Source organism: Leptosomus discolor, chromosome 1 (genome assembly GCF_034619465.1).
Source record: "Leptosomus discolor isolate bLepDis1 chromosome 1, bLepDis1.hap2, whole genome shotgun sequence".
NCBI classification, from domain to species: Eukaryota; Metazoa; Chordata; class Aves; order Leptosomiformes; family Leptosomidae; genus Leptosomus; species Leptosomus discolor.
Window position 1 is genome coordinate 4,234,193 of NC_141391.1, and position 18,743 is coordinate 4,252,935.

Below are 18,743 nucleotides of genomic sequence, written 5' to 3' on the forward strand. Positions count from 1 at the left end.
TCAGGCACTAGACAATATTCCTTCCGTCTAGAATACAGACATACTCTGAAAGGTCGTATTGGTAAATACATTAAAGGAAAATCATCTCCTTGTTAGTGACTCTTAATCCAGATAAGCATGATTCTGAATTAGGCTGTAAGTGTGTTTTAAAGGGAAACACTTAACCTGTGTTATTTCCATGCTGGCACCATCATAAACAGCCATTCCTACTTGTACCGAATTAGGCGAATAATCTTATTATTCATGAAATCTGAAGTATGTGGATGAGAAGAATCTATGCAGAAACCATCACTCATGGCTATTTTTAGCACTTCTTCCACAAACACCTGGAAACTATTGATTTGCTTATTATCTGGCACCACCCAGAGTCTCTTTAAGTTCTGCCTGGTGTACTCCTCTTCAGGAAGGCCTTCCACACTTGCAACCCAATCTAAGGTCAAATGGTTGGGGTCCTGCAGGTAGCTGGATATTGAAGAGAGGTTTCCATTGAAGCAATAGTAAAGTTTGGAACCGAGAAGCTTCAGGAACAGACATGACGTGGAGAAGATATGAGCACTGAACACTTCCATGTTGGAGGAAGATAGGCTGTAGATCTGGGGTGCTTCTCGGACGGTGAAGTGAACAGTCTGGGTCTTCTGATCGAGGGTGATGTTGAGCATGGCATTCTTCTCCGCTTTAGAAAGCTCCACCTCCTTCTCCTGCAAGGCCTCAATCAGTGGCTGAATTTGATAAAAGTCTACCTCCCGTCGAAGTAAGCCCATTTCCTGAAAGTCTTCGGGGAGGTCCAAGTGAGAAGTTCGTAAGAAATTCAGGATGTAGCGGAAGATTTTGCCATCTCTGTCAATAAAGCAGTTGCCTTGCCTGTCCTTTTTGGTTGGGATCTTCCCACTAAACATGGCCCCCAGCATGGAGTCTGGAAAGCTAGTCAAGGTGGACAGAGAGGTGGTATAGAGTTTTCCTCCAACATTAAGCGTGATGGGTTCTGACATGATGGAAAAGTCACGATGCTGGGACTAATTCTAAAGAAAAAAAATAAAAATCCAACACCACACATTTAGTTGCGTTTACCTGTTTGAAAGGTTAAACTACAGAGATAGAGAGTCCTAAATACATAAGGGTAACTACATGGCAAGAATTCAGCATAGAAATTAGAAGTGGGGAATTACTTTTGGAGGTTGTATCTTGAGAACAAGCCTAAGGATGTTTTTTCTCCCAACTGGCTTGAACAGGACTTGGTTTAGTGCCAGAAATCATGAGTCTTCCAAAACTTTACAATCACGCTAAAAGTGAAATCCCTCCCACGGATGCCTACAGCGGAACAAGTGCTGACTTCAAAGCAAGAGTTGTGTCATGGGCTCACCTGATCCCACCTCCCTTGTGAACACAGACTTTAGAGGGGAAAAAAAAGGATAGGACAAGAACTGGACATATCCCAACATCTTCCATGGCATCCGAAGATAAAATTAAAGCAACGAAGCCGTTGCAGCAGAATCCCCTAACACACATCTGAGTGCAGTCGGCCTAACAGGGAGCCAGCGAGCAGTGCTGCCGTAAGCATGCGACAGTCTGCAGTTCCATTCAGTAAAAAACCAGCAGACTTTCTCCTTCCAACGTGCTTTACCTTAGAAAACATTTCCTAATTAATTGGGGGCATATCCCAGTGGATGTAGTTTCCACACAGCTTCTTTGCAATCAGCTGAGACAAACGGAGGATGTGACTTTATGGTGTGGTTAAGCACCACTGCCTCTGGAAGGGACATACCTCCCTTCGCCCTCCACCATACCTTCCTCCTCCCTTATGCCGGCTCTGGCACTCAGCTGACCCCGCAGTGAGGCAGCATAAAGAGAAAAAAAAAATAATTTTCTTTTCAGGATATGTTCCTGCTACATTTTGGAACCAGATGAATGGCAGGGCTGGTGCAAGGGAAGAGGAAGGAGCTACGCAGCCCCTTCCATCGCAGATCAGCTGCCTCGAAAAGGCGGGCCCTCATTCCTGCTAGCCGAGGATCTGCAAATCTGTTTTTCCTTGCTTGCTGAATCCAAATCAATCAACAGTGCATTCCCAGTTTCATTGTTGACCTAATCAGCAGGAAACCCATCAGTCTTTGCAGAGGCAGGAGGTAGCTCTTGCTGTAGTAGCTACAGTCGTTCAACAGAACGCTGCCAAACAGCTCCCTTAAAGTTAAATGCAGGCATTTTCCTAACTAGTCATGGAATAATCACAGACACTGTGACACTATTATCAGCCCCAGAGTTGCAGCAAAATACAAACAGAAAGAACGTCAGTTTGTGCTGGAATATAAATCTTTTTATGGCTGCTAAAAACCTAGTAATAGTGTTAATGGCACCCTAAAACAAATATGCCTTTAGATAGCAAGCACATTTTGCTATGAAAAACTTGCTCAACCCAGGACAGCCAATGAAGACGTCAAAGAAGAATCTGTATTTCACTTCTAGTTTATGACTAACATTCCACTCTGTTCTTTGGCCTGCTTTAGCCCTTAGCACACAGCGTATATCTCACTGCACAATAATTAATGGAAAGAAGCAGATCTCTAAATCCATTGTTTTGCCTGTGTATCCCTTAGTCTCATGTATCCAACAAAACTGGCAAAAAAAAACCCATGCAAAAGAAGCATACGTAGACCAACGCAACACCCCATCTACACCCATGACCAAAGAACATCCTTCTGACTAACCTCAGCCAAATACACCCCAGAAAAAACTGTTTGTTCCAGTGCTAACCTCCCCTTAGCACTGTAGTCTCAGCGTCCTTCCCACTCTGGAAGACTTCTACCCAATTTAGAGTCAAGAGCTGTTTATCATAACGAGGTTCCAACTGGTCTAATTCTGTAGTACGAGCAGCTGCCATGCATTTTCTCCCCTAAGGGCTTGCAATATGTCTGTAAAAGCATTGCTACAAACAAAAACAGTGTAAAATAGATTTTACTTTTTTTCCAAGATTTATCAAACAGAAGTGTCGCCTACATCTCCCTGCAAATAACAGCCTGTAGAAGCAGGACTGACAGTGACCCCAAAGGCCATGTTCATTGCTTCTTCATTAGTCATGTTTTCAGATTTTTGAGCCCAAGCCTGCTTATCTACACCACGGGAGTAGTTTTCTCATGCTCTCCGCCAGCCTCAGCCAGATCCCTCAGTGTGTATGTGACAGTAGAACAGACCTTGGCAGACACGGCGCTACCCCCTCCCCATGTGGGCTCTGCTCCTCTCCCCCCTCTGGACGCTGCTCAGACACGTGCCCTGACCAGCCTATGCTGCTTATGGCTATTTTGCAGTCTACCGACCCATACAGGCTGGATTTCAGTCTCCCAGGACAGCAGCTTGCTTTTATTTTGGACCTCCCCAGTGCCCCCTGCATTAAATTTCAAACATCTGGCCGTGGATAAGGCTGCGGGATAACTATTCCACCGCTGCTGTTCATCAAGTGGAATCAACATATGACAAGTTAATCATCTGCTTTTGCCTAATTCATCCCATTACTTGCAGGTTTATATCTTCACAAGATGAACCTGATAGTCTGGCAACCTCGGCAGACCCAAAACTGCAGCACAAGTGGGCACGCATATGTCTACTGGATTCATCATCAACGTGGACTTAATGCATTGACCAACCAATGTGCTTGCCAGGAGGTAAAGAAAGGGAAAAGAAAGTCAACCTTTGCTGCTTTTTTTCTTACAAACTTGTTTCTGAAAAAAAGTTTTTCATAAACTTGTAAAAAAAATAAAATTACATGGGTTGTCAGTTTTCTCTCCTCATCCAACCAGCATTTGCAGTCCCTGCCCTGGTTATCAGGCCTGGGCACTTTGCTAATGCAATATAAAGGTTCTCCAAGAATGCAGCATGGAAGTCACTTCTGCTTGGTGGCATTTCTGCGAAGAGGAGGTACCAAGACAGCATCTGCTCTTGGACATGGGTGGCTATAACCTGCAGTCACCAAGGACAAGTACAAATTGGGTTACAGCTCTTGGAAGCAGAGAATGACAGTAAAGCCTTTCAAGTAGCAGCTCCCCAAGTAGCACTTAAAATTCTGTCAAATTAGATCAGCCAGAGATATAATTTGAGAGTTGAAGATGTGAATTCGGCTGAAGAGCACAAGATTTGTTTTGTGCTTTTAGAGTGACTCATATTTAAATACATCTTGCTTTTTAAAACAGATGTATTTAATATCATGGGGGAAAAAAATCTACAGTTGATTCAAAGTCATAAATAACCTTTTCAGGTGATGTAAATCGAGAGAAACCAGCGGTGGTGAACTTTTCGGAACAGTCAAACACCTGAACAGGAGCTGCTGTTTGAGCGTCTGAGCATTTCAACCAACCAGGGCTTGTAAATTTTAACTTGGGTTTTACTCACAGGAGCATCCTCAACAGATGCACAGAGAACATTCCTGTAACGACCTTCTACCCCATGAGTTTAGTTCAGCAAACAATTGGTTCGAACCCAGGAGAGCAATGGGAAGGTATGAAAGAGCACGCAAAATGACAAAATCTACCTGTTTTCACTCATTGATGCCTTCCCATATTTAAAACCATCAGCTCAGTTCCTTCAACATCATAACACTTCCTTTGCTTAATCATTTTGAATGTAGAACAGCTTTGGATAAGCTTATTTCCCCTCTTATGTATTCATCCCATTTAAAAGTGCTTTAATTAGAGTCTGTATATGCAATTTAACTGAGTGCCTGTTTCGCCCAACTTGGCAAAACCCCACAGGTGTACAAGTAATCATCCAAATGAAAAAAAAAAAAGAAAGCATCAGTCATGACTTGCCAACATACACAAAATATAAAGAAATGGCACAAATATTATTATGTATTTAACCACTCTGAAAAATGGGTACAGCTGTAGTCTATCCTTTTTAGCCATAAAATGCAGTTTAATGGAATGTCTAAAGTTATAAATATGTTTATATGGTTTTCAAAGAGACATGGACCTTTCCTTAAGACATCTCTCTCTCTCTCTCAAGACAATTTTAAACACGATCTTTCTGGTTACTTATTCAAATAAAAAAATGGTAACTTAGATCATTCCAGTTAAAAATCATCTACCCTGAAAGAGCAAGTTTATGAAACACCAAAGAGACATGGTGTGCTTGTTCTGTTTAACAGTCTCACTGAAGATCTGAAGGAAACTCTCTCTGCATTAACAAAATAAAGCTAATACTAGTTCAGCCGAAGCTATAAATACCAGCAGGACAGAGAAAAGGTACTAAACAGATCAGAAAACAAAACAAGAATTTTTTATTTGGGAAAATGTGTAGCAATGCCTTGACTTCCCTGACAAGTAAACCCTAATCAAGTACTTCTTGGGAAAATATTGCTTGGGAAAAGCAGCAGTAATTGACTGCAAACACAGATTTCACTTTACAAATGGCAGGGAAGGAAAATGAATCAATTCTTTGGGATCTCAGAGGCAACACCCGAGACGGGGGTAACAGGCTGATCCTAGTGTCTCTCAGACGATCTCATGAACGAAATTAAATACACACAGAGCAGCAGAGCAAGAGCCATCTGTTAATTTGGTAGGAGTGGATCATGAGGAGCCGTTTGGGTTTCCAAAATCCATCCCACAGGCCGCTTAAAGCCTCCAAAGCCTTTACACATGGCATTAAAGGCATTAACAGTTGCAGCATCCCCTGGAAGAGGAGTTAAGGGATGCTGTGACAGCAACAGGGTCTTTTGCTACCAGACGTGGTGATACATGGCCATTCTACACACTCCTTGCCCCTGGTTTTAATTTTATAAATAAGGTATTGCACTGCTGGTTAATTTTACAGTGTAGCCTTCAACAGCTCACCCGTAAAACATTCCTCCATAACCAAAACTTTGGAAACTTGTATTTAAAACTGGGAAACCTGTGCAGCTTTGTTAAGCAATAGTTGAGGAGTAACAATGAACTGCAAAATACGCACACAGTAAATAAAAAAAAAAAAAGGAGATGAATTATTTAGGCTGCCATAACGAAGGATGCTTAAGTGGCAACAAAGTTAAAGCAAGCCGGGGACCATTCCTGCTAAGCATCAGGAAGAGCAGCCGGACTGAAAACCTCTCTGGCTCTTTTAGTGTTGCCCAAGAGAGCTGCTGGAAGCCACATCAGCTGGATAAATGTTACGAGAGACAGATCAGGTAATGCATTATAGGAAGTAATTCCGCATTGGGAGGGGCAGGATTGATTTCAGCTAAAAAGGAGGTAAGAAAAAAAGAAGTATCTGGGGACCTGTGTGGCAGCTGGAGCCTTTAAATGCGGTTCGGCGGGAGAGGATGGTCGTTTGCGGGATGGGGCTCCAGTCTGCTTCATTAAAGCGCATTAATGGCAACCACGTAATCAGGCAAAGAGACTCCTCTCTGCCCAATGCTCGTTCTGCTTTGGGTTTTGCCCCTGATCCCCACCCACCCCCCCCCCCCCCCGCTAGGCACACGTCATTTTGCTCCATCACCTCTTACTGAACCCTGCGTTTGCGGTAAGAATTCCAGTTTCCACCAAAACTCCCGAATCCTGAGGAAAAACCCCTCATGAAGTTGTGAGCCAGGGGCGGGGGCACACCCAGCCCCACGGCACTTGCTGTTGCTGTACCTGCAGACCAGTTTTATGCCTTGTCCCTTCTCAAGGGGACGATTTCACAGAGGAAATCCAGACCCTCAGCTGCGAGTTTGTGCCCCACTGCGATACGGGGACCGCAGATGAGGCAGTTTGAAGCCTAGAAGTCACTCTGTGAAAGACAGACGAAAAAAAATAATAAAAGAACAACAAAGGGAGGGCAGAAACAAAATAAATAGTATTTAGAGGATGAAAAAGAAGACAAAAAACTCAGCTGACCACCTACCTAGCCAGGAGCAGCCAGTAGGCATCAAGCGAGAGCTGAGTTTAAGGAAGGATTTGGGACAAAAATCCACCGCAAGGACAGACTCGCCCTCCCTTTGCGTAGCCCTGACGCACATTTACTGAGCTCAGCACATCTTCAACTACAGAAGACTAAACATTTGCAATACAGTTTCTACACCCTATATGCTTATTTATAGTAATCTTGGAGAGGAAAACTCATGTTTTCCTATCGCTGCAGGACAGACCCACCTAATTTCGGACACTTGTTTAATATCATCCTCTCCAATAAACAGCACCGCAGCACTTGGAGGCTTGAGATTCAGTCGGTGAAGCAGAGCGTGGCGTTTCTGCCAGGAGCGATAGACCCCGAACTGCAGCGCCCGGGGTGGGGGAAGCAGCTGCTTTTTGTTCCAGGACTGCTGTGAGCCACTGGAAATTTCCAGCTGGTGTTTGGGGAAAGGCCGCTCGCCCCCGAGGCTGGCGCAGGGGACACGAGTGACAAGCTCCGGGAGGGGACTCCAACTCCCAGCAGGCGCACGGCAGGAAACGACGTTCCCTTCTCGCCGTGAGACAGGATCGGTACCGATCTGCCGGTGGCTGCGGTACCTGGCGACAGACACCGTGACTATTCGCCTTCGGAGAGCAGCCGCTTAGCCACCAATTATTTATATTTCTATTTAATTTTCTAACTATGCTTCATTAGACACCAAAATGCTCCTCTGCCAACGAGACGCACGAACAACAGGAAAGCGTGAACGGGATTTTCGTAACGTCCCTGGTTTGTTGTGGGTGCGATGCTGTGTGTTCATCCCTTCCCAGACCTGCACCTCAACGCCCTGGAGCATCTCCTGGGCTGCTTGCTCAGGGATGCAGGTGAATGCAAGAGGCTGCGCGTCCGGCTCTCTGCAGACACTGAATTTAAGCAATGAAGAGAAGGGGGTAGGGACGCAGGGGTAGGAGAATAGAGCCGGTAAGAGGAAGGAGCAATATAAACCAAAGGTCCTCCTGAGAAAAGAGGAATGAAAGCAGCAGCGCACAGCAGGGAGAAGGAGAATGAAACGAAGGTTAACTGCTGCTGAAGGAGAACGGCAGAAGAACAAGATGGAGGGGGAGAGGGAGCGCAGAGCCAGAGAGATGTGGCTGCAGCGAGGTTTGGAGAACACAAGCCAAAGTGCAGCGGTGCTCGGCGCTCTCCTGGTGTCACCTCCAACACCCGTGGGCTCAGGGGCTGCCGTGTGGGCAACGCAGATTGCCAGGAGGGCGCTGCCAGGAGGGAGCCTGTTTGGGGTCTCATGGCAGCGGGAGCATCACTTTTCCTCCCCAGCAGCTGATGTAACCCTTTGTACAGTCCAATACGCCAATTTAATGCCAGCCCCGGCAAAGGTTTTCACTGATTTCTAAGGCCAAACATCCACACGAGCATCACTTGACACCCTTGGCGTATCTTCCAGACACTTTATTTCCTTCCTGGACCACTTCATCCGCACACATGGTAGCCCACCACCCGCGCACTGCTTGATGCACACACGGGGCGGTTCGGCGATCCGGCTTCCACCCCATCTCCCACCGACACCTGCACCCCTGCAATTAGAGGGGGGCTCATTGCCAGCACAGCTGCAGCCGCACGCCCGCAGAAAGCAGCAACGCTGACAAGGCAGGTGCCAGAATTAGGCCCTCGTCGGGGCACAGCTCCTGCTACAGCGCTAATCCTGGATTTGCTAAACCGCTGTAAATCCTTTAATTTGGGAGATGTTTCCTTGAAAGGGGGGGGGGGGGGGGGGGGGGGGCGATGCGAAGTTTGCGGAGCGGCGCTGAGCCCTACCCTTTAAGGGGAACCATAGGTACGGCTCCTCCCTACACAGCCAGGCATTCGCGCTATTAAATTAGCTCCAAATACTACAAAAATAACGCCCAGACCAGCGGCTCCCCCGTCCTTCCCGCCTCCCGCGGCGCTTCCCCGCGGAGCACCAGCGCGGCCCCGCTCCCCATCCCCCTCCCCCGCCCCGTGCCTCAGTTTCCCCACCTCGGCGGGGTTACGATGGGGTGACCCCGGCCCTTCCCACGCCCACCCCCACCCCCCCCCCCCCCCGCCAAGCGGATCATCCCTCCTCCCCCCCCCGCCGCGGTACCCACCTGCGCCCCCTCCAGCCGCCGAGCCCCGTCGCTCGCCGGGCGCCGCGGGAGGCGGAGGCGGCGGCGGGCGGAGGAAGCGGGGGGCGCGGCGAGGCCCGGCCCGGCCCGGCCGCGCTGGGATTTGTAGTTCGGCGTCGCCCTCGGCCCTGCCCCGGCGCTGCCCGCGGGACTGCGGCTCGCAGCCGGCCGCGCCGCAGCCTCTGCGGGACCCGGCCCGGCCCGGCCCGGGCGGGAGGTAACGCGGGGCAGGTGGGGAGGGAGAGAACGGGGGGGGGTCGGAGGGGAGCGGTCAGGGGTTGGGGTGCTCGGAGGGGGTGCGGGGGGGGAGGGGTGGTTCGGAAGGGGTGAGGGAGGGGTGCTCAGGGGAGAGGGATGCAGGAGGGGTGCTCGGGGTGAGGGGTGCAGCAGGGGAGCTCAGGAGAAAGGGGTGCAGAAGGGGTGCTCGGGGTGAGGGGTGCAGAAGGGGTGCTCAAGGGAAAGGGGTGCAGGAGGGGTGCTTGGGATGAGGGGTGCAGGAGGGGTGCTCGGGGTGAGGGGTGCAGCAGGGGTGCTCAGGAGAAAGGGGTGCAGAAGGGGTGCTTGGGGTGAGGGGTGCAGAAGGGGTGCTCAAGGGAAAGGGGTGCAGGAGGGGTGCTTGGGATGAGGGGTGCAGGAGGGGTGCTCGGGGTGAGGGGTGCGGGAGGGTGCTCAGGGGAAAGGGGTGCAGGAGGGGTACTCAGGAGAAAGGGGTGCAGGAAGGCTGCTTGGGGTGAGGAGTGCAGGAGGGGTGCTCAAGGGAAAGGGGTGCAGGAGGGGTAGTCGGGGTGAGGGGTACAGAAGGGATGCTCAGGGAAAGGGGTGCAGGAGGGATCTCACGTTGAGGGATGCTCAGGGGAAGGGGTGCAGGAGGGGTGCTTGGGATGAGGGGTGCAGGAGGGGTGCTCAAGGGAAAGGGGTGCAGAAGCAGTGCTCAGGAGAAAGGGGTGCAGGAGGGGTGCTTGGGGTGAGGGGTGCAGGAGGGGTGCTCAAGGGAAAGGGGTGCAGAAGCAGTGCTCAGGAGAAAGAGGTGCAGGAGGGGTGCTTGGGGTGAGGGGTGCAGGAGGGGTGCTCAGGAGAAAGGGGTGCAGAAGGGGTGCTCAGGGGAAAGGGGTGCGGGAGGGGTGCTCAGGGGAAGGGATGCAGGAGGGGTGCTCGGGGTGAGGGGTGCGGGAGGGGTGCTCGGGGTGAGGGGTGCGGGAGGGTGCTCAGGGGAGAGGGATGCAGGAGGGGTGCTCAAGGGAAAGGGGTGCAGGAGGGGTACTCAGGAGAAAGGGGTGCAGGAAGGCTGCTTGGGGTGAGGAGTGCAGGAGGGGTGCTCAGGGGAAGGGATGCAGGAGGGGTGCTCGGGGTGAGGGGTGCAGGAGGGGCGCTCAGGGGAAGGGGTGCAGGAGGGGTGCTCCAGGGAAAGTGGTGCAGAAGCGGTGCTCAGGAGAAAGGGGTGCAGGAGGGGTGCTTGGGGTGAGGGGTGCAGGAGGGGTGCTCATGGTTCGGGCTGCTCAGAGGGAGGGATGGGCAGGGAAAGGGGTGCAGGAGGGGTGGTCAGGGAAGGGGGTGCAGGGGGGATGCCCAGGATGAGGGGTGCAGGAGGAGTGCTCGGGTGTCAGGCTGCTTGGAGGGAGGGATGCTTGGGGGTTAGGATGCAGAAGGGAAGACTTGGGAAAATGGGTGCAGGAGGGATGCTCAGAGGGAGGGCTGCTGGAGCAACGAGATGCAGGAGGAACGCTCAGGGGTTGGAACGCTTGGGAGTCAGGGTGGTGGAGGGATGTTTGGAGGAAGGAGTGCGGGATGCATGCTCAGAGGGAGGAATGCTCAGCAGCCGGGATGTAGGAGGGATCCTTGGGGCTGCAGTGCGGGAGGGATGTTCAGGGGTTGGGATGCATGTAGGAGCTGGGAGTAAGGGGTGCTTGGGGGTCAGGATGCAGTCAGGGTTCTCAGGAACTGGGCTGCTCTAGAGAGAAGGATGCTCAGGGGAAGGGGTGCAGGAGGGGTGCTTGGGAGGGGTACTGGGAGGGATGCTCGGAAATTGGGATGTAGAAGCGAGCTTGGAGGGAGGTATTCAGGAAAGATGGAGTAAGGGCTGCTTGGAAGGTCAAGATGCAGGAAGGATGCTCAAGGGAGGGGTGCTTGGAGAGAGGGGTTCAGGAGAGAGGCCCAGGATTCGGCATTCCCAGAGAGATGCTCAAAGAGAGGGATGCTCTGTGGCCAGGATGCAGGAGGGAACCCTGGAGGAGGGATGCTCAAGGATTTGGATGTTTGGGGGTCAGGCTACAGGGGGATGCTTGGAGGGAGAGATATAGGAGCAAGATTGGCAAGTGGATGTGTGGGCATTCCCCCGGTGCCTGCAGGCTTTGTAAACCTGTTTACAAAGCAGCATCTTGGTATGAGAAACTGGCCAAGATGGGTTCAGGTTTGCCCCAAGGAAGCTGACCTGGGGACAGACACCCAGGGATGTTCCCATCCCACAGGGAGCCAAAAGACCCCAAAAGTGAGGGTCAAATTCAGAACAATCCAGATCCAAACTCATTTCAGGCTAAATCTGCTCTGGCTTGGACTTTGCAGGTGTTACCAAAACGTAAAAGCAGATGTTGGAGTGTTTGTCACTTCTGTGAGGTTTTCAAAATGCTTTGGGAACTCAATGACACCCTGCTGTGTTTGTGTCACGGGACTCACGGCAGAGGAATTTCAACGGCATGCCCTGCCTTGGGCTGAAAGGATGGAGCAAGGGGCTGAGCTTTTACCTGGGGAGGGGGTTCAAAATACCCTGGACAATTTTGTGATAGAGTCCGTAAAGTTTGCCATGGTCTCACTTCACCTTCCTGGTTTCTGGATTGGTCGATGCAAAGCTAAATATGTTGAGAGTCGGAGGGAAACTGAGGTCTCAAATGAGTGTCATCTCCCATTTTTCCTGAAGGCATCACCAAAAAATTGGAGATCTCTGTATCTCCGAGCAGTGAGGCAGTGTCTGATGAATCCCAGCCACTGTTGGCAATGTTGGCCCTCGATCCGGTGTGCTTTGGTGAACAGGACATGGGTTTTTTTTTCCTTGGGTTGTATCCAGGGAGTTGATTTCTATACACAGATAAAAGCAGACAGAAATCTGAAGAAAGAAGAGTGATGTTAATGCTATAAATACCACCAAGGAAACAACGAGCTTTCCGGAGTAGATGTACTTACAGTCTCCAGAGATGATAATAGAAAGGACACTGGTCTGAAGGTCAGCGCAGGATCCAGGCACTCCTACTATAAAGCCCCATGGAAGTAGGGTAGCACAGACCTGGCTGAGAGCTCTGGCTGAAGAGGAAAGCAGAGGGCTTTTGGGGGAAGAAAAGGAAGATATGTTCATCTGGGGGATGTGAGGAGGAGCATCTGTCCAGGGGAAAATTTACTTAGTGCAGGCAGGACAAAGCTTTTGGGTGTTTGGTGGAAAATATATTCACAAAATTAAAAAGCAACTAGATGGGTTATTTTTGTCTGTGATTGGTGCTAGGCTTAGCCATAGAGCTGGTGTTTTGTCTGCTGGTCTAGTGGTTAGAGCAAGTCCTGCCTTATGTGCATTTCTCTGCTGCTGGTTTTCAAGGCAATGGGAGAGAGGAGTTTAATTCCTTGTGCTTTGCTTTCTGCATCCATACCAGGATGGCTGATAATATGCTGCTGATGTTTTGAGATGCTTTTTCAGAAAGGGTTATCAGTAGGTATTAGAGATGTCTGTATGGAGCTGTTGACTGGAGGGGAGGAACGGAGCTGGGAGGAGGAGTCTGGAGAAAGAGAGGATGAAATATTAGGGCCTTGGGCTCTATTTGGTATTACTGTGCTGATCGCTTTGACATCCAGCCAAAGCTTTTTTTTTTTTTTTATTTGATGGCTGAGCGCCTACCAGCAAAAAAACACAGAGCAAGAGAAGAGGCTGGGAGATTTGTGTGTACCAAAGCGATCAAAAAAGAAGCACTGGAGAAATAAGACAGCAGAGTAGCTAAGGTAGATGGGTTCAGGTAGGGCAGCCAGCCCAGCGCTGTTGTCCATGAATTAAGGCCATGGTAGGTCACTTGGAGATGGCTGATAGAAGTGTATGGTGTGGTCAACCACATTTATGATGTTTTAGAGGAAAATGGAATGATGAAATACGTGGTACCGCAGGAGAAAGGAAAAGGGTCCACCGTGGTCTGTGGATCTAAAACACCAACAGATTTTAGTAAAGGTAAGGGGCTACTAGATGGTAATTTCAGCTGATTGCAAATAGATGTCTGTGAGTTAGTTACTTTTTAGGGATCCCTTAGAAAAGTGTGTGGCCACAGGAGAGAAACTCACTGTTCCCAAGGCGGAGCTCCTGATGTACAGCAAAGCTGTGCAAAATGCCAGCGGTCCAGTTGGGTGATGATGCTCCGATAAATCTTTACTCTCTGGAGGGGACAGAAAGCTGCCGAGCAAGGGTGGAAGGTCCTGCAGAACGTGGGGAAAACCTGCTGCTCCAAATCTCCTACCGCCCGTGCCTGAAGGGGAATCTCCATCAGTGCTGTACTAAAGGGCGGTTCTGATTCAGCGCAGCAGAGGACAGGAAAGCACGAGGAGCCTTGCCAGCCAAAAGTAATTAGCTCTAGTGAGTAAGAGACACACAACACAAGTGTGATCTGTCACTGGAAAGCAGTTTGGGACAGGAAGTGAAGAATATGTGATCTCCTTGAAAAGAGAAGGTGAAGTTAGAAAGGCAGATTATAATTACGTGCAAAAAATTTGGCCAGGCTTCTGTGCTGGCAATTTTTCCCTGTTATGACTGCAGACGGGTAAGAGTCTCACTTCTGTTTCTAAAGGGGTATTTAAATGGATTTTTCTGCAGTTATTAGCTCTGAGTTCCCTGCCCAGATCTTGTAAAAATGGAGCTGATCCTCTGCTCTGCCGTGGCACTTTATGGGGTGCCACTTGGGTAGCAGCTGAAGCGGGCAAAGTGAGGTGGAGCGTTGCCATTATTAATATATTTGCAGGTCTGGAGAGGTTTGGCTGCTGGCTCTGCCTCAACCCATCACATCTCCTTGAGCAAATGATTTCGTCTGGTTGTCCCTCAATATTTGATATTGCCACAACAGCATGAATGATATCTGCTGTGTTGCTTAAGTGAGAGAGGTATTCCCTTGTGCATATTCCTATAGATACAGTTTGTAGGCCAGTGGGCTATAATTCAGTTGAAGCCTCCAGGCATTATTACGGCGCAAATAATATATGAGTGGCTCAGCTTTAGGGACAAATGAGTAGCTAAATGTGAAATAATTAAGAAAGAAAAGAGAAGCAGCAATTATGTCATTGGGAGGACTCGAGACAGAAGCCACAGCATTAAGTTGCTGTGAGTGCTTGACGTATACACGGAAGATCATTGAATTGGAATCACATCACTTACGTTAATTAAGGTTATTTAGTCAGAAAAACTAGATCTCAGCTGAATGAAGAGCGTAACCAGATTATTATAGTGTAAATTATACTAGATGATGGGGAGGCAGAAGTAGGAGGTGCAATAGCATGGATGAGGGCCCAGCAGTGGCCTTGGTTTGACGATTCCCAGCTCTGTGGGGAAATTGCAATTTCTTCCTAGTTATTTAGAGGGCTTTTTAGCCTTTTAGAAAAATAGTCACAGGGAAGTGCTAAGAATAACTGTCTGTGACTGTCAGATACATGCTGGTCTGGCTGCATCTATTGGATGTGGTAATGATGAGTTGCAGGCTGTGGCTTCCCCTCCTTGGCTGGATGAATAAGCGTGTACTTTGGACCAAAAAAATCCCCTTTGCCTGTGAATTGAGACATTTGTTCCCTGCAAAAAAATCATTGGGACACAATTAATTTGATATTCCTGGAAAACAGACCTAGAGAGGCATGTGACAGCAGGGGCTGGTACTTTTAAGAAGTTGTATGCCATGTCATGGCAAATTTTGTAGAAATTTTTGAGAATACAGTATTTTTTGTGCAGTATTTTGTGCTCTAGCAAGGCACTGTGGGTGCTCCCTTCCATCCTGCAGCAGCTCAGCATGCTGCAGGATTGAGCCCTAATTGCCTAGCTGCCTGGAGGATGCAGCAAGAATAACAGTAATGTCTGGGCTGACATAAAAGAAACCATTTCAGCAGCAGTTAAGGACAATAAGAGGTGAGTCTCTTTTCTGTACTTCTAGACCTCCAGAGAATTCAGGGAAGTAGATCATGATTTCTTCTTCTTCTTCTTTGTAAGTAAGAAGCAAATAACTTCATTTATCAGTCTATGTTTGCATGGTGGGATTTTTTTCTCCTTTAGTGGTACTTATCAAACTATATGATGCCATTGTAGGAAATGTGCTGAATTTATTACTGAGATTTCCTAAAGGTAAGGAACGTGTCAGATCTATGTTTTCAGAGCTTTGTAAGACCTGGAGCGTGAGAACCAATACTGCATTCTGCAAAAAATACTAAGGAGCCTTTACTGAAAATCTGCTGCTGGCAGGGATAGGGGATTGAATTGATTTAGCAGTAATTGGATAGACTTCAGTTGAAATGAATCCTAATTAAAGAAAAAACACAGGCAGAAGAGAAATGTAAGGACACCTCGGAATAGTACAGATTATGAAGATTAGACCCGAGCAAACCCAAGGTGACTTTTCATCCTAAGACTGGGTTTTGGTTTGAGGCTTTTTTTTTTTTGCAGTTTACTCAGTTTGGAGAGTGAAGCTAAGCTGGTGGATGCTGCTTTTTGCTTGAACACCTTTTCCCTCTTTTCTAGAGCACGCTTGGGCATCTGTCCTTGCAGGGACACGCCTTATGGTCAGCAACACATGTTGCAAATGTTGCTGAAATACTTCATTTTATTTGTGGCTTTAGATGGAATTTAAGTCCAGAGCCAGGGCTGCTCTTTTTTACAGCACCCTTTATTTTTGAGGGGGCATGGGAGAAAGCACTGTGGACCCTGATGTGTATTTGTGAATGCAGTGTGTGGTGCTCAATGCCATCAACACTTGTTGAGCTGCCAGGTGGACAGGTAGCAGCCCCCCGGTGCCTACAAGGAAGTGATTCAGGAGATGGACTCAGGCTTTTCACAGCAGTGCATGGCAGAAAAATGAGAAAAAACAGACATAAATTGAAACAAGAGTTTCCAATTGGAAATAAGGAAAAAAACTTCCCTCTATCAGCTAGTTAGGCACTGGGGCAGGTTGCCCAGGGTGGTTGTATGGTCTCCATGATGGGACGTTTTCAAGACCTAAATGGACAAAGCCCTGAGCAGCTTGGTTGGATTTCAGCTTTGTGCAGGGGTTGGGCTAGAGGCCTCCCAAGGTCCCTTCCCTCCAGATTCTGTGATTTTACCCATGTTGCTCCTGCCAGTTGTTCACTGGGGGAGCAGAACAGTTTTGCCGTTTCATGGGGCTTTTTCACTGCAGAGCTCATATGGTGTACTTTCTGTTTTGTGTGAGCTGCATAACAGATGGGAACCTCAAAGCAGCTCTTCAGATTAATAATTAACACTTTGACCTTCTACAGCATCCTTGTGTGCTGCAGGAGCTCGGTTCTCTCTACAAGCAAGAATGAGCTGATCCTCCCAACTTCTCTGCGAGTTGTTATTGCCAGAGAGAAAGATGAAGTGCAGAAAAGTTGTCCCACTTTAGGAGTGCTCATTACAGAAGCCTGATTATCTGAATATTTAGTCTCTTTATTTCAGTATTAAACAGAGGAAAGCCAGGGACCAGGTCTCCAAGGCAGCATTCGGCTGCCCACCAGTGAAACTGTCTTTCCCTCTGCTGCAGTTCCCTGGGTTATTTATGACACACTTCCAATTTCTACAACAAATGAGACAGTGATCCTGCAGACAACAGTCTCCTTCACTGCAGACCCTGATTCATTCTCCAGACAGGTCCTGAGGGGAAAAAAAAAAATTAATATGAGAACCTTTAAATGATATCTCTCTGAAAGCATCTGGAGCTGTGCTGGTGTTGATTTAGCCATCCCAACTCCTAACCTTGGACAGGCGAATGATCTTTCAGTGTAGAATGCTCTTTTGGTGTAGTTTTAAGACCGTCATGTTTATTATTACATATTACAAAGCAACTTGAATGTTGTTTTAACACGGTTCTAAGATTGTAGTATATATTATGTATGTCTCCTTCTTAGGGGCTCCCTGGCTGTCATCCTCCATCCTGGCTTTGTCTGGCCCACACTCGGGGGGGAGCTTAGTGTACCCTGATACACATCAGAAACATGGGCTTGTTTGTCCCCTCCTGCTGACCCCAGGGTAGTTAGAGAGGTATAGGTGGGACTGTGTTACCTAAAGCCCAACCTTGTACTGTGAAGTCCTTCATTGGTGAGGAGAGCCTGGACCCTCCATTGCAAGGTCAACTCAGGTGGTTCTCCCTGGGTGTTTTTGAGGTCCTAATGTCAATATGAGACATTGCAACGTTTCCTGATGAGGAAGATGGTTTGCCTTTACAGTCCTTAGATACTCTCCGCTGGGACTTGTTTGTCTATTGACTGTGGGGGGAGTTTGTTTCAGCCTTGTCCTTGCTGCGCTATGTCAGACGAGACCTAGTTGCACTCCGGGCAGCAAGGCTGGGGTGACCCGTCGTTATGCCCCCTTCTGTGATCAGCTTGAGAAAGAATGAAGCCCTTTTGGGAGCTGCAAGTTTATCTCAAAATTCAGATGGAAGTAAACTCTTTGCATTGAAAATGTGGGTGAAATTTGGCAATGCTAAAGTAGGTTAAAACCCAGTCATACAGGGGACAGCAGCGGGCAGCTATCGCTCCCGAGAGGGGCAGCGAGGCCACCCAACACTGCATACACCAGTGGGCTGTGGGGATTTATGGAATTAGATCTAAAAGGTCTGTAGCCATTTTTTGACCAAGCTGCCTGTGTGGTGTTTCCACACCTCTGTGCCAGGCTCAGCGTGGGCTGCTCCAGGGAAGTAACCACTTAACGGTGAGACACAACCAGTGAGCACTGTAGATCCTCCTGTATCCTCCTGTATCCAGCCTTATCTATCTGCCAGATGTCTGGGGTGTCAGGGCTCAGGCTGTGAAGCTGCAGAGAGGAGGTGAAGGGGGTACCAGCTTGACTGCAGAGCTGTGCTGGTCAGTGGCTGCTCTCAGTGGCCAAAGTGACCACTGAGCTACAGTTAGGACAACTACTCCTCCTGATGTCTGCAAGCCCCATCTGCTCTCCAGGCTGGCTTTTAGCCTTTGCTGTCACTGTGGTACTTTCTGTTTGAGGTGAAAAGCTATTACTTGTGGGCTTTTATTCTCTCCTCTCACCTTGTCCTCAATTGTTACTGGTTTAATGCAGGCTGGTCCCTCAAGAGTCCTGCTTATGTCTTCTAGCCTGTGGAAACAATGCGATGAGGAGCATTAGCTCTGCCATAGCTTGTTGCAGGGGAGGCAGCGGTAGTGCTTGATGGGCAAAAATAATCCAGCACATGAGCAGAGAACCGTATGAGTCACAGGCAGAGAACAGAAAGGCCAAGGTGGTGCCCGGAGAGCCATTGCAGCGTAGGCCGCTGTCATCACTGGATGGGGAAGTGGCCATGCATATATCATGGCTTTTTTCATCCCGTGAGATTGTGGGGGGAAGCAATGATGGGGAGAGGCAATGTTTGGTTGAGTGGGAAGGCTTCCCAGTCAAGCAACTGTGAGCCAGAGCTTGAGGTTTGGTTCTGGCATGCATTTTCCTTCTCTACCAGCAAGCAGCTGTCTACCAGGAGAGGAGATACTCTCTGCTTCAGATACAGGTTTACTCCAGGGATGGGATGGTCCTTGGATGGC

At 48.8% G+C, this 18,743-nt stretch overlaps 1 protein-coding gene across 1 annotated transcript; it reads right to left on the minus strand.

Moving 5' to 3' along the window:
• Positions 1 to 206: 206 nt before the first annotated feature.
• KCTD21 (potassium channel tetramerization domain containing 21) lies at positions 207 to 989 on the minus strand. Its single transcript, XM_009946238.1, has one exon. It carries the CDS (start codon positions 987 to 989, stop codon positions 207 to 209), a length of 783 nt encoding a protein of 260 aa, XP_009944540.1.
• Positions 990 to 18,743: the final 17,754 nt, after the last annotated feature.

Excerpts from the sequence above, each read along its gene's own strand:
- KCTD21 (XM_009946238.1), bottom strand. The coding sequence starts at position 989 with ATGTCAGAACCCATCACGCTTAATGTTGGAGGAAAACTCTATACCACC.